This window comes from Lipophrys pholis (genome assembly GCF_963383615.2).
Source record: "Lipophrys pholis genome assembly, chromosome: 8".
Taxonomy (NCBI): domain Eukaryota; kingdom Metazoa; phylum Chordata; class Actinopteri; order Blenniiformes; family Blenniidae; genus Lipophrys; species Lipophrys pholis.
This window is the reverse complement of record NC_137630.1, coordinates 23212326-23226421: the sequence shown is the minus strand read 5'-3', so window position 1 is coordinate 23226421 and position 14096 is coordinate 23212326. Positions and strand designations below refer to the sequence as shown.

At 43.1% G+C, this 14096-nt stretch overlaps 1 protein-coding gene across 3 annotated transcripts in view; it reads right to left on the bottom strand.

The window, feature by feature from the left end:
- The window catches only part of LOC308113968 (IQ motif and SEC7 domain-containing protein 1-like), a 92548-nt gene that overhangs the window by 36064 nt on the left and 42388 nt on the right, over positions 1–14096 (bottom strand). The window contains exon 1 of one of the 3 annotated variants that reach the window (XM_080470562.1): positions 3078–3588. The exons of the other annotated variants lie outside the window; for them this stretch is intronic. Coding sequence (XP_080326688.1) covers positions 3078–3154 — 77 coding nt within the window. The 5' untranslated portion in view covers positions 3155–3588. Of the gene's footprint in view, positions 1–3077; positions 3589–14096 lie in introns of those variants that run through there. 3 annotated transcript variants of the gene reach the window in all.

The following is a 14096-nucleotide window of genomic DNA, read 5'->3' as shown; positions in this document are numbered from 1 at the left end:
GTAAACACCCTGAACATGAGATGTGTTCTCTCTAGAGGGTGGCCCTCTTCAGCATCAGAGTAAACAAACTAGCTTCCTCGTGCGATTAGCATTTCAAAAGCTGTACAGCTTAACATGAGCAGTGTGGATACTGCAGCAGAGGCAATGTGCCCAGACACCTTCTCCCATCATTGTGCCACCCTGCAGCAAGAGGAGGTGGAGATCTATTCTTCCTTTATTGGCATACAGTATAATACTTATTGCCGTCTTGTTCACATCGCCTCTTGGTAAAACAATAAGGTCACACTATTCAAGATTGTCATGAAAATGAATACAAAGAAGACAGTAAAATTATCTTTCGGAACTCAGTCCCCCTGGGGAAATCATGCTTGTAAATTATTCAGTGGTGTGTGGACAAAGACTGCAATTTATAAATAGATCAATAAAGAAAAAAATTTTTTTTAAAATGAAATGGAAATACAAAAAAGGGATTCGAAATGGAATATTAGCTGGTCAGAAGCCCTAATAAAAATGCATTTTTAATGATGCGTCACACAGTTAAAAGGTAGCCCATAGACAACGTTAACCTATTTTCCACATCGCTGAGCATGAGTGCAAAAATACAACTTACAAACAGGTAAAATGTGCCGATTCAACTTCAAACTTGCACCTGGGGTCAACACATGCTCCTGTGACTGTGGCTCACCTCACTAAAGAAATGCTTTCAAAAGGAAACTTCACATCAGTTTTAATGCCTCCGGCACCTTGTGGAAAGCTGGTAAACCAGCCCCACTACTGGCTTAGGTCTAACTGAGCCTCAAAAACTACAATAACAGCCTCCCAGCATCTCCATCATCCTGACATGTCTGACCAGAGTACGACTTCCATCCAAGACATGGCTAAGCTTTTCCACTCAGAAGAAGTTTTCTTTTTTTTTTTTTTTTTCACTCACCACAGTGGAACTGCAAGCTTGTGTTGGCAGGTTGCTACTTTTCCATTACACACAGTTCCTCTTACGAGCCCAAAAATGACCTTCCCTTGTCATATAGCCAGTGTACCAAAGCAGAGGACCAACAAAGGGGTCAGTTGTCTGCTCCCATAATATCTACATGCATTAAAGTCAGTTTGGTCCAGTGGAGGCCAACGCCGATCAGAGCAGATGCTTGTAAGCAGGAGGTTACCCTTCACGAAGAGCTGCAGGTCTCTCCGAAGTCGTTTAATATCTCTGTTCAGTCAGACGTGATTCCACAGAGCTTTGTTTGTGTAGTCTGTCCCATAGATATCCACTCTGGGACGAGGGGGCCCTGGTGACAAGCTCCAGATCCACAAGCATTAAATAAGTAATGCTCTCGGCGTCACACTCTTTGACACAGAACCAGCCAGATCAAATGTACCCTGGCGTCTACAGTGTCGCAACTCAAGGATTCATGATGTAGTCAGACAGACATCGGAGTAGCTAAGCATTGCATGTATGAGACATTTTATGGGTCAGTATTAACCCTTTCCAGATGTTTTCACCCACTTTCTCTGGCTTTTCTGTTGTTTATTTTCTACTCCTCAGTTTCATCAAGATAGCAGGCACGCGAGACAGCAAATGGATTGGTATGTTCTTGGTAAATAAAAAAAAACAATCCTCTTCCAAAATATCAGTCTATACAGTGAGTGAGGCACTCCTGCATCTATATATCACAGTCCAACACAGACTTTTTTCTTTTTGGGGGGGGGGGGGGGGGGTTCTCCTTCTGACACAGATGCACAGATGAGCATACTTTCAGCATCAGTGATTATTAAATGAATTCCATACACAATCATTTATATTCATTAAGTCACCCAGGGGTGGCGGCACAGTTCTGCTTCCGTCACAGCACTTTCGCTTTAATAAAGCCTGCAGTTGTTTGGAGGAGCAAGAAGGATATTTTAGATTTCTCAGAGTATAATTTGATATTCTGATGTTTTAAAATAGCTACACAGGATTACTTGTAGGGCTGCACAGTAGCGGAACGGCTAGCACTCTTCTCACTGCGAGAATGTCCTAGGTTCGAGTCCGAGTTGGGCCTGGAGGCCTTTCTGTGTGAAGTTTCTATGTTCTCCTTGTGCATGTCTATGTTTTCTCCAGGTGCTCTGATTTGTTCCCACAGTCCAAAGACATACCGGTACATTTAAGGTTGACTGGTCACCAACATCCCCTGCAGGTGTAAGTGTTTTTTCATTGAGGATGAAAGGATGGATATTACAAGTTTCTACATTTTGTGAATCTAGAGGGTGACTGGTTACAAACTACTAAAGGAGAAGCGTCTAAATTACCACCATATTTTAATATGATTGCAAACTGGCTTGGTGGTGCTGTCATCGAGGCTCTGCGGGGGCCCAATCAGCTGCTGCAGGACTCCTAGTTCCTGCTGGAAACAGCTCAGTGTGTCTCAAAAACATCTTAAGCACCTCATAGATTACAAAACCTGAATATTTCATTCTTTTTAATGAGGATAAATGAAAGTGTGGCCTCAGAGAACCAAAAATAACATCAAATGTTTGATGGTTTTACAGTACATTCGAATCTATTTTCAGTGACACTGCAGGCTGTTGATGTAGCACAGTGGAACAGAAAGAACAGCCAATTAATAACAATCAAATTTTTATGAAATCTGAATAACTTTAGGTGGATAGTGATTTTCTTTGACTTAGGAGTTATATTTTAGCTGACTTCCTTTCCAAAGAATTTGTTAAACGGACATTTCTTATGTAGTACGCGATGGCAAGACAAAGTTATAATGAGAATAAGGCTTAAGGGGGATTAAAAAAAAAAGAGAAAGAAAAGCCAGATTATTCTTAAGTCTTTATTATCAGATACATACCCTCTATAAAGTAAACCGTCCTTGAAAATGTCTTTACTGCTGCCTGTCTGCCTTTTTTAGCTGGGTGAAAATAAATTTCCATGGTTGTACAAAGGAAAACCACCAGGGTTTTAGCATATATACAGGAATGTTACATGATCAGGCCGACATCTGAAATATCTGCACGGACTGCTGCGGTCAGTCGGAAAAGCAGTTATACTGAAGGCCACCGCAGTCCACACTGCTCCCCACCAGATGATCTCCTACCTTATAGTTCGGCTGGAAATGCAGTACTTCCACATCGCATTCCTTACAGCAGTGACATCACCGGAGGCATCAGACATGCCCCAAAAAAATGCCCATGGCACCAAAAAGGAAGTTTCACAAAAAAAAAAAAAGAAGTTTATGAAATACAGAAGCGCAACAACTCCCCCTAAAAGAGCCAGAAGAAGTACAGTCTGTGCTCACTCCCTCCTCAACCACAAATTACACCCCACATCCTTCACTTTCCATAGGAAAGCCACAGAGAACTTCATTCTCCTGCTGCTAAAGTTACTTCGTCTCTTCCTTTTCGAAGTTCTCCCTGCTCCACTTCATGCTGGGCTCAGAGTTGCTGCCTGATGACCAAGTAAGGTAAAGGCCCAGTACATATAGGAGAGGGAAATCATCCCACTTCTTAACAAAAGCTCTCCACCCACAACGAACCACACACCAGTCCTCTCTCTCTCTCCCTCTCCACTCTGCAGACACCCCTTCCCCTTCTCTTCCTTTTTGTTCTGTCCAATGCAATCTTTCACTCATCTGCTGCTCCCATGATGCTGACTCCCCAGCGGTGATGGGCAGGGCCTGAGTTGTGTGTTTGATGTGTGCTTGTTTATGTGGAAGTCATTTTGGACGGGGGGGGGGGGGGGCGGGGGGGGGGGGGCTTTTAGTCCTTATGCTGTTGGTAATAGTTGGGCCAGTGTCCAACAATTACACTGACCTCAATGGGAAGTCTTTGCAGGAGGGAGGTGAATCCCAGTTCACCAGCTGGGAGAAGCTGTTTTGAGTTACTACATCAACCTTGCTTTAACAACATGGCCTCAGCACTGGGATACGATCTGAACCGGTACAGCAAAGCCAGGCCAGTGTAATGAGTTACGCCCAGTGACCATGATGTTCCAGTGAGTCCAGGATTAGACAGGAAATAAATTGTCCACAATGTGTGGAAAGAAATAAACAACTGTCCTGAATAATTCCAGGAGCTCTGAGTCACACACACACAAATCAACTGTTAGCAACACTGGGAGAAAGATTTAGGTAAATATTAGTAAACAAAATACCAAGACATTATATAACAGACACACAGAGATGGATAAATAATCAGAAGTATGAAAACAATGCTGATAATGACATTATAACTAGATGACACCTACAGCTGGGGGATTCCCTGAAGTCTGCGTTCAAAGAACCATTGCCAGCGTAATCGCCAATGCATTATTAATGAATCATGGACATTCTCACCTTCAGAATACTGACGCTTGGGACAACTGTGTGTTTATAGATGCACATGTGTGAAGCAATTAGCATATAGAGATGTAACAGAAAGCAGGCGTCGTTGACTTCCACAGATCCAGCATGTTCGCAAAAGCAGCTAGCGTCTGTTTCAGACATCAAACATCTGCACAAGAGACGTACGGGAAGAAATCATCTGCAAAAAAAGGAGCCAGCAAGATTTCTACTGTGCAGGAAAATAATGCACTCAAGTATTAGAGTTATTGTGAGCCACGTTCAATACGCTGGCATCTAAATTATGTTGTTTCAAAGGGAAAGTAACAATTCAAAAGCACTACAGTCCTCTGAAGCACAAATTGCAGCTTACAACACTCATTGTGAGATTACAGGGGATCAAACAGGACGTAGACCACCCAAACGTTAAAACTTCTTCGTCACGTGGAAAATCCAATCATCTCTGTGTGTTTTTACTTGATATACATCAAGCTTGTTTTGTGTGAATTTGCAAAACATGGAGCTCAGTTTGAGGACCTGGCTCGTTTGCACAGGATATCAAGCTGCATCACATTTGCGTCCTCTGATAAGTGTCTAGGTAGAATATCAACACAGCACCAGTAGGAGGGGATGAGTAATTTGCACATGAGGTGAGAGGGAACGACATACCAGTTTTCCAGTGAAAGCTGTGGCAAACATAAGTCAGTGTTAAAAATATTTATTCACAAAAAAAAGGGAAAACATGGTCTTTATGCCCTTGTTACAATGCATTTGCAGTGAGTCACTTGAAAACAAATCTGATGGCATGATTGACATGCGGAGTGAAATGAAGCAATGAGCTCGAAAGATGTTATAGATTCATGAAGAAACATATATTCCACATCTGAGCTCAGCAATCGGGCGCACATTATGCAGTCGGTGAAAGGTGAACAAGAAGAGGTCCTCCGGGACGCCAATGAATGAATTCACACTGAGCTCGCTCGACACGTCCCCTTCAGCTGTGCCAACACTAAACAGACTCTAACAAGATCACTCTCGAATGTGAGTTATTTAACCGAGAGTGCTTTTACGAACTAACATCTGTAACCTGCTTCGCTGTGAGAAATTGATGAGGTTTCTGCCGGCTCACGCTGCCCCTGCACAATGTCTTTCAGTCAGCTGGCATGTCAGCGTGCGGAGCCCAGCACCGCAACAGTTCCCCCATCAATCAGCCATGTTTGATGAGGTAATTCTAGAGTTGGTTTTTAAAACGTATCGATTCGCCCAATGTTGGTAGCACTTCAAGTGCAGGCAGCAACATCAGCAGCCAGGGAGCACTCGGGGATAATTATGAGGCGTTCAAAAACACGTAGCACAGTAAGTACAAGGAGTGATCCCAGCGCAACATGTACTGCACAACACTGCCATTTTTAAACATACCTCTTGTAAAAGTTGTTGTGCGGGTGCAGACACAGCACATGCCAGTAATCCAGGCAAAAGGCTTTGAACTTCCACATCCTCGGGTCGAGACGATCAACAGGGCAGAAGATCAGCAGGATCCGGCAACATTTAAAGGCACAAAAGCATCACAAAGTACAAGAGAAAGCTCTTTTTCCTTTTTTTTCCTCTCCACTCAGTCAGTGAATCTCTGTCGTGGGTTGTCCACCTCTGGCGCTCCAGCTTTAGTACTGCCTCTGAGAGCCTGAGTGGTTGTAACCCGCCCAGAACAACTGCATCACTCCTGGACCTGTCTCAGTCCACACCAACCCAGAAATCCAGGCTGACGAGGGAATCCTCTCGGATCGATTGGGACCAAGCGATGATGTTTGGGATCCACCTCCCAAAATACGCTCTGTATCTTGCTTTGCCTCCCGTTTTAACTCTTATTCAGGTCAGTCGGTGTGTCCTCTGCGCGGGTCTCTCCACACAGTGCGTCAGCCCAGGATCCTCTGAGACGCGGTGCTCACAGCCAAAGCTCTGCACGGCTCCAGCAGGCACAGGTAGACGGGTGTGTGGGAGTGAGGATACGAGGAAGAATTCTCCAAAAACTTACTGGTGTCTGTCTGAACCAGCCCAGACTCAACAGGGATCATCAAAGGCCTCTTTTCTTCAGTCTCCTCCTCTGCTGCACGAACAAACTTTCTGATGAGCCAAGAGGCTGGGTCCTTCTCTATCACCCTGAGCACTCTCCAGCTTAATGCCACCTCTTCATCTTGTCACCTTCCTCCTGCAGAAATCGGAACCTTTTTTCTCCTCCCGTCTCTGTCCCCTTCCCCTGATCCTTTCCCTCTCTCTCCGTCTCCCTCTCCCCGTTACAGCTGCTGCCATCCACACAGGACCTCCCAGAAATGTGCCGATTCCGGTTGCCGGGCAACACTACCGTACTACTGAAGCTTCAAATGGAAGCCCGGTGGAGGAGCGCGTGATTGGCCGGCTTTCAGCGGGGAGGAGCTGCTGCAATGTTGTATGACCACATGCGTTTATTATACACATGCTTTGCTCAGATAAATATCAGCTTCAACTGCTGTCATATTTTTCTCAATCCCCAGCACAGAAAAGGTTTGATTTGACTCAAGGTCATAAAAAAGATCCCTACTGGAGCTGTATGCAAACAAATAGTCAGTTATGACCAATAAAATCATTTGTGAACTGAATTCAGCTGTAATACTGAGATGTAGAAAGAAGTGATGTCTAGAAATGATGAGCCTTAATTGGGGAAGCAACTACATGTGTGTGTTTTGTCAAAATTAAAAATGTTGAGTTAAAAACAATCACAGAATACAAGATTAAATATTTGTGTTAATGTCCGAGATTGACAATGCTTTTGTGAAACGTTGAAAATGAAATGAGAAAGCGGAATTATTGGATAAAAGATGCTGGATATGGAGGAGCCAGAGGACAGCATGAGATGTGGTAGATGTTCTGCTATGGCGACCCCTGAATGGAGCAACTGGGAGACAGTGTAATAAACACTACTGTGTATTTTCTCTTTAGCAAATAATCTCTTATTCCCAGTCAATCCTGGTGCACCTGGTGCATTTAACTTTGAAACACAAATGAAAATGATTTCATTTGTGTTTCAAAGTACAAACACTGCACATAAAACTCTAGTGCAAGGGACATTATGTCCATTTTTCAAACTTCATATCTAAGATGGATTTTTACTATAATATGTGACACTGTAATATACCTCTAATATCAACCTTGTACAGAAATCGGGGTTAAATTACCCATTACCCATTTTAAACTTTGTGAATAAGGTGTGATTTTGGCTACGCAGAGATTCCAGTATATACACGTACTGGTATGTGATTGTGTTTATTACTTCTCAGCTTAAAAAAAGAAAAGAAGCACAAACTTAAGTGGTAAAATGTCCTTCATTTAGTACTTTAATGCATGGCCTATAAAAAGGCCTAAACCTTGAATAAATCAGTGTGTGTCTTCATTACAGCCATGTTTAAACCTTGTGTTGCAGTCCTTGCTGGAGCCATAAGCTTAAAGACACATAAAGCGCCGCTCTCTTTTCTTGCTGAGGGCTTTTTTTTGTATTTGAACACAACCACAGTGCTGTTCTTTCTCAGTCTGAGATGCAATGCCATGCTGCAGTGCCACCCAGTCCCAGCAGTCATGGGGAAAAAAAAAAAAAAAAAAGAGGGTGTGGAAGGGCCTCTCATCAATATTCAGCCACAGTCCAGAGTCCAAACACAAACACCCTGTAAAAATACTTTCGGTTTACACAAACAAGTGTGCTCGCAAATGCAAACATAAACAAATACATATTAACGTCTATGCATATTTGCACATTACCGTGCTAATTGGTATCATTGGATCCGTTTGGACTCACAAGTTAGTCGCCACAGGACTCTTTTTAAAACCTCTTCCGGCACAATATGGGCCTCCTCTGTTTTCCCAAGCAAAGACACAGAAAGACTGGAGCAGCACAAAGGCTAAACTATGAGCCCACGAGAACCGCAGGGACACGGAGGAATTAATGAATCCACACGCTATTCAATGGCCTTTTGTCACAAGTTAGGCCTCCTGATTTACACAAATCTCACAAATGACTGCACAATGTCAGTGTCTTCCATTAATTACTCTAAAAATAAAGGCTCACAGAGTTTAGATTTCACATAGTTCCTACTATAGATTATAAGATAGTTATAGGTGAATAGAAAGTATCAACTACCATTTAATACAATTATTTCTTTCCATGATGTTTCCAAAAGCAAATAAAGGAATGTTTAATCCATTTATAATGAAACCCTGACTTTAAGTTCCCTTGTTCCTTTCCACGCCCTTGGTGAGCACAGCACGAGGAAACCCCACATCAGTTATTAGCAGAACCTACAACAAGACCAACAACTCCAGAATCACTTCAAAGCTGTGGTGGCTGTGATTGAAACACACATGACAGCCTATTATCTGTTTTTGCAGGATAGAATGCTGAGCAAGTGTGTATACAAGGATAACAGGCTATAATTTGATTCCTGGATGGATTGATTGTTTGAAATGGCAAGCTGTGACATGTAGGTCTGGGTGGTAATCTGCTGTGTGTGTGTGTGTGTGTGTGTGTGTGTGTGTGTGTGTGTGTGTGCAGGGAGTCGCTCGCTAAATGAACATTCCTGCCCCTTTACCACATGCAAGCCTCCACCTACAACTAAGTGTAGGTTTCCATGTGCACATTTGGAGTGTTTGACAGTTTACTCACGGGGAATGTTTCTATTTACAAGGTAACAATTTGTTAACCAGTAGTGAAACGTTTGGAAAAAAAAAAGTTAAAGAATGTAGGAAAACGCTGTAAAACGTTGCTCTTATTATCAGAAGGGGCCTCAACGAAATCATCCCTAACGCTACCAAATTTTGAAAGCGCAGATCGACCGCCTTAAAATACACTTAGCAATACAGTTATTACAATTTTTACTCTTTTCTTAAAAAAACCCAATAATATTCCAGGAAATTGGCTTACAAGAGCACAGAAACTAGACATATGCTGCATGTTGCCCACGGGCTACAACTTTCCCCTGTCTGGCAGAGATAGTCGTCTCAAAAATGTCTAAAACTGCCACTGGGACTCAGCCAGTTACTGATATCTTTCATGTGCGTCCTCATCTTTTTGGAGCAGCTATAAACCTTGATAAATATCGGAAAATGCAGAGGTCAGAGTGAGAGTCATTTATCACTTTCTCCGCATGAAACTGCCCAAATAATGCATTTTAAGCCTGCGTGTGTTAAAGACGCAGCGAGGGCATGAAAATTTAAAGATATTTCCTTCTCCTGACTGAACTTCCTCATGCAGTGCCGGTGGATGAAGAGGAATCTAAACTGTTTTAGAGATGAAAGGCCTCTCACACTGATAACTGTACCTGCTCAGTCATTAATCAGGAAAATGACCTCATTTGAAAAGCCTTTTCACAAGTCTCACCATGCCGCATCACGCTGTAGTATACATACCGATGCACGCCGATGATGGGCGTTACTGTGAAAAGGCCCTTTTCTCTCTGCGTCTGACACAGTGAAACACGGATATGCAGCCCTAAAGATTTCGCCACGGCCTGCTTTCAGCATGAAGAGCGCAGTCAATACACCCTTCAATAGAAAATGGCTCGCTGCAGAGAATTTTCTCTTCACTGGCATGTAAGAAGGGATGAAACGGGAAACTGGTTGAAAAGTTGACGTAAAAAAAAAGTAAGAATAGGATCCTGGTGCAAGAAAGTGACTGATTATGTAAAATCCAAGGAGGATGACAGGTGGGGGCGGGCTGTGAAATCAAACTCTTTGTAGGTGGGGGGGCTGTTAACAGCTTTAACCTAAACCCTGACCTCACCTTGTGAAATCACCCTGCTGACCCATCCAAAACAGAAGCAGCTGGATTCTAGCAAAGTGTGTAATAACCATCACATGAAGGCCGCCGCAAGGTAAACGGCACATTGTAGGAGAAGAAGACATTATTATAACTCAGATTTCACAGGAGAGCACAAGCTCATAACGATAACTGTGTGAAGGACGGTCAGTGTGAAAGGATGTGTTAGAAAAGTTCACCCCCTGGTGGCAGCTTGGAGCATCTTCCATCCTCTAACATCAAAAGGAGGCGATGAGGTTGGTCATGTGATTGGAGGAATAACAAATTTGTCATGCCTGCTAATTTACACAGACCACATCAGCACTGTAAACACAGTGAAAACACGATTTTGATGCTTATTCCGGATGGCAAGCATCGGATTGCCAAGATTAAACATGTATTTTTAAATGATTTCAAACAAGTTCAGATTAATGCATAAACATAAAAAAATAGCAATGTAAACTGACTGTGCCTTCCCTGATGTGAACAAAATTCCTCAACACAGACGAAGAGAAATCATTTGCAGCAAAGAAACTGCAACAGAGGCTCCAGAGTATCTCACTAACATGCATGTTTACACTACAGGGCAGATAATATCATTTCACAGAGGAGCTCGGGGGAGCTAATCTTACATTAAAGTTACAGAACAGTCTGCTCTTGCATCACACAGATCGTACTGTACAGCTGTTTAGCTGCCGGCCTGAAACCAGCCATGCAGAACATAGTTAGAGGGGCGTAAGAAGGCAGAAGAAGAGAACAAGGAGAAGGACAGTGCAAAGGCAGAAGAACTAGGGAGAATAAGAGAAATCCACAATGACAACACTATCACTCGCCAGTGCGGTACTTTATATTAAAGCAGAAAGCACAGACACAGACAAAAACACACAAAGACTGGGAAAAATGCAGGGAAGAAAAAAAATCATCTGTGGCTGGTGGAAAGGATCCTGCAGCTTTCAGTTTGTGTCTGCTACCCTGAAGGGCTTTTTATAACCCGAGGCTGGGCCTCAAACTGATGTAGGATGCCGTCTTTCCCCAGTCAAAGAGGACCCACTTTGATGCAGAACCACCAGAAGTGCAGACATACAGAGGGGATGACTGTACCTCCATCAATAGCTATACAAAGATATGATTGGTCAAACGTTTGTGTGCAGGCTTAAAAGTGAGCCCATTTGAAAACATGACTATGATCCACTGTTTAAAATTCTTAATGCGATTAGCATGTGTCGTGGGACGTGTGCAGATAGAGCACATGCTTTTCCACATATCAGAGTCATGTGGGGAAAAAGAATATACAAGCATGAGTCATTTGATATGCATTCATTAGAAATGTCTGTCTGACAGTTGCACCTTTTTTCAATTATAAAGCAGTAAACATTGTAATCCCAATCAAAATGCAGAATTGCATGCACAGTGATATAATTGTATGGTTATTATTATTATATAACATTGTTGCTGATAAACATATCCTCCTATCAGTTTTTCTTAATTCTTTTTTGCCAGAGGAACAAAATGTTCTGGAAGAAGCATCTTTTTTTTTTTTTTTTTTTCTGAAGCACCGAACTCTCCTCTGCGTTGTCGCTTCTGACGCTGCTATTGGCAAAGGCAGGGGCTTATTATGGGCTGTTTTAAACCACGAATGCATCAGCTCGAGCTGCTCCCCCTGGGGAAACTTTAACTCACTGAGATGTGCTCCCGAGAGCTGTGGCGGCTCCCATTGGTTTGATCGTCCTCGCACATGGCCGACACAGCTCCAACTGCACACTCGGCCATAGAGAACTCTGTGCCAGTCGACAGATGTCCGGTTGCTGATGTTTTAGAGTTGGAAATGGCAGGGTTTGAGCTGACTGAGCACAGCGTGAGCCAAGTTTGAGCCATTAAAGCTGAAGCCAGAATGTTACAATAATATTGAAGGGGAAACCGGTACAGTAGACTGTCTTGGCTCACCATAGCCTTCACCCAAATGTTCTTGATGGACCAACTCTAATAATGATTAATTGTATTTTGATCTTGCCTTTTATGTCAAAAATGAGTGATTGAGAAGAAAATGTGTGGCATGTATGTCCTGCAACTTGTCAGACAATAAAAGGGACTCAGGCAGTTGATGAATGAATTTGTTAAACGAGTCCTTTGAAGAAAGATGTAATTAAGCATTGTGGTCTTTTAATGACTGTAATTAAATCCACTTTACAACCTGACAGTACTTGTTTATGTCAGCAGGCAGCCATTGAATATATCAGACGAACAAAAAAAAAAAAAATCAAAGAGTTATTATAATGACATGACTGTTCATACCAAGAGCATGTATCAGCTTTAACAAGTGACTCACTTCCCTCCATGCAGCTTTATTCCCTCATCTCCTGACGCCATGTAAACTGACAGCATGCTCGATGCCAGCCCATGTGCTGGCAGTTCAATGCACTGCATGCAGTTGTTGTCTTATGCAATAGCGTCTTCCGTCCTACAGCTGCTGTCCACGGCGGAGGCACATTCGGAGCAGCGTTGGCAGTTGCCTCTGTGCTCGCTCTCCCCGTCTGCAGACCTCGCACACTCCGCTGTCAAATGCTCAAATGCAAAGCGGAGGAATGTGTCGTCAGAGGCTTACAGCCCTGGTGACGCACTCCCCCCCCCTTTTTTTTTCCTCCATCAGCATTGGCATCACTTTAACAGCAGCATTTCATTAGGAATGTCTCAGCCAATAATGGAAAATGTGCATTCCTGCTGAACTCGGCTCATGACATGAATGCCCTCCGAGAATGCATGACATTATCTGAATGAAGGGTAAAGCCCATTGATGTTTATTAGCCACCTTGCATACGAAATGTTATATATTCAGTGCGGAGCCGAATACAGAAGAACGGATGTGAATCACAGCAAATAATCCATGCACAAAGATCACACTTGCTGCATGATAATGCCACGGACAACGGGATTATGAACTCAGGCAATTTTGTGCACACCTTTTCTCCCTTTTTGTCATAATCGAGAATAATGAAAATAATCCACGACCAGAAAATCAGTATTCCGTTTTTTTGTGCACAAGCTGGTTAAGTAGCTCAAGCCTGGCTGGACAGAAGGAAGCTGTCATAGTGTCTTAAATACCCGAGAATACAGAACATGTAGCACTACAGCGTCATTTCTTTTTACCAATTCACACGAGATACTGTAGATAAAACTCTGATTTGTCACCAAATGTCACTATTGTGACTCATGCAACGCGAAATAGAGGATCTGTCAACACTATGTGGCCTCACTGCTGTGCAGCAGTGACGTGTATGACAGTCAATTACCCAAGCTTTCTGTCAAAGAGCCTTACGCTTGACAACATATTTACAAATCTGATTTCATTACTTAAAAAAAAAAAAAACTCTGCTTCAGCTGTCCTGGCAGGAACAATGTACATTCTATGCCAAGAAAAAGCCCCCATAAGTTTGCCCTACTGCACAAAACTAACCAAAATACACCTTGCGTGCCATGTTGTATTTTGGAGCATTCAGACTGAGACGAACTCTGCATGCCTTTAGGCGAGAGAAGCCGTGTGTAGCGTCCTTAAAAGCCAAGAAAGCCTTTGGTAAAGCCCATGACTTCCTCCTCCTATTGGCCTTTCAGTCTTGTAGGCAAAGCATTAGAATTCCAGAGGGACGGGGGGGCTGCCAGCAATGATCAAATGACATTTACAACCAAACAGGCTCATCGCACTCCAGCTCCTCATTATCATTAGTATTGTGATCCTCGGTGTGTTTGACAGACGGAACTTCGCATCAACCTGCATCACATCTCCTCCGTCCGTTTCACAAAGTCATTGATTGGCGCCACACTTCACCTTCCTGAGGTCTGCCCCTTGGCCAGGTCATGTGACTCGCTGTGGTTAAAGCCTCCCTTGGATTAAAGCTGGCAAGAAAATCTTCAGCCACTATCTCAAACCACAGGCAGGCCGAGATGCTTTATTGTGGAAAATATGTTGATGGAGCAACAAAAGTATC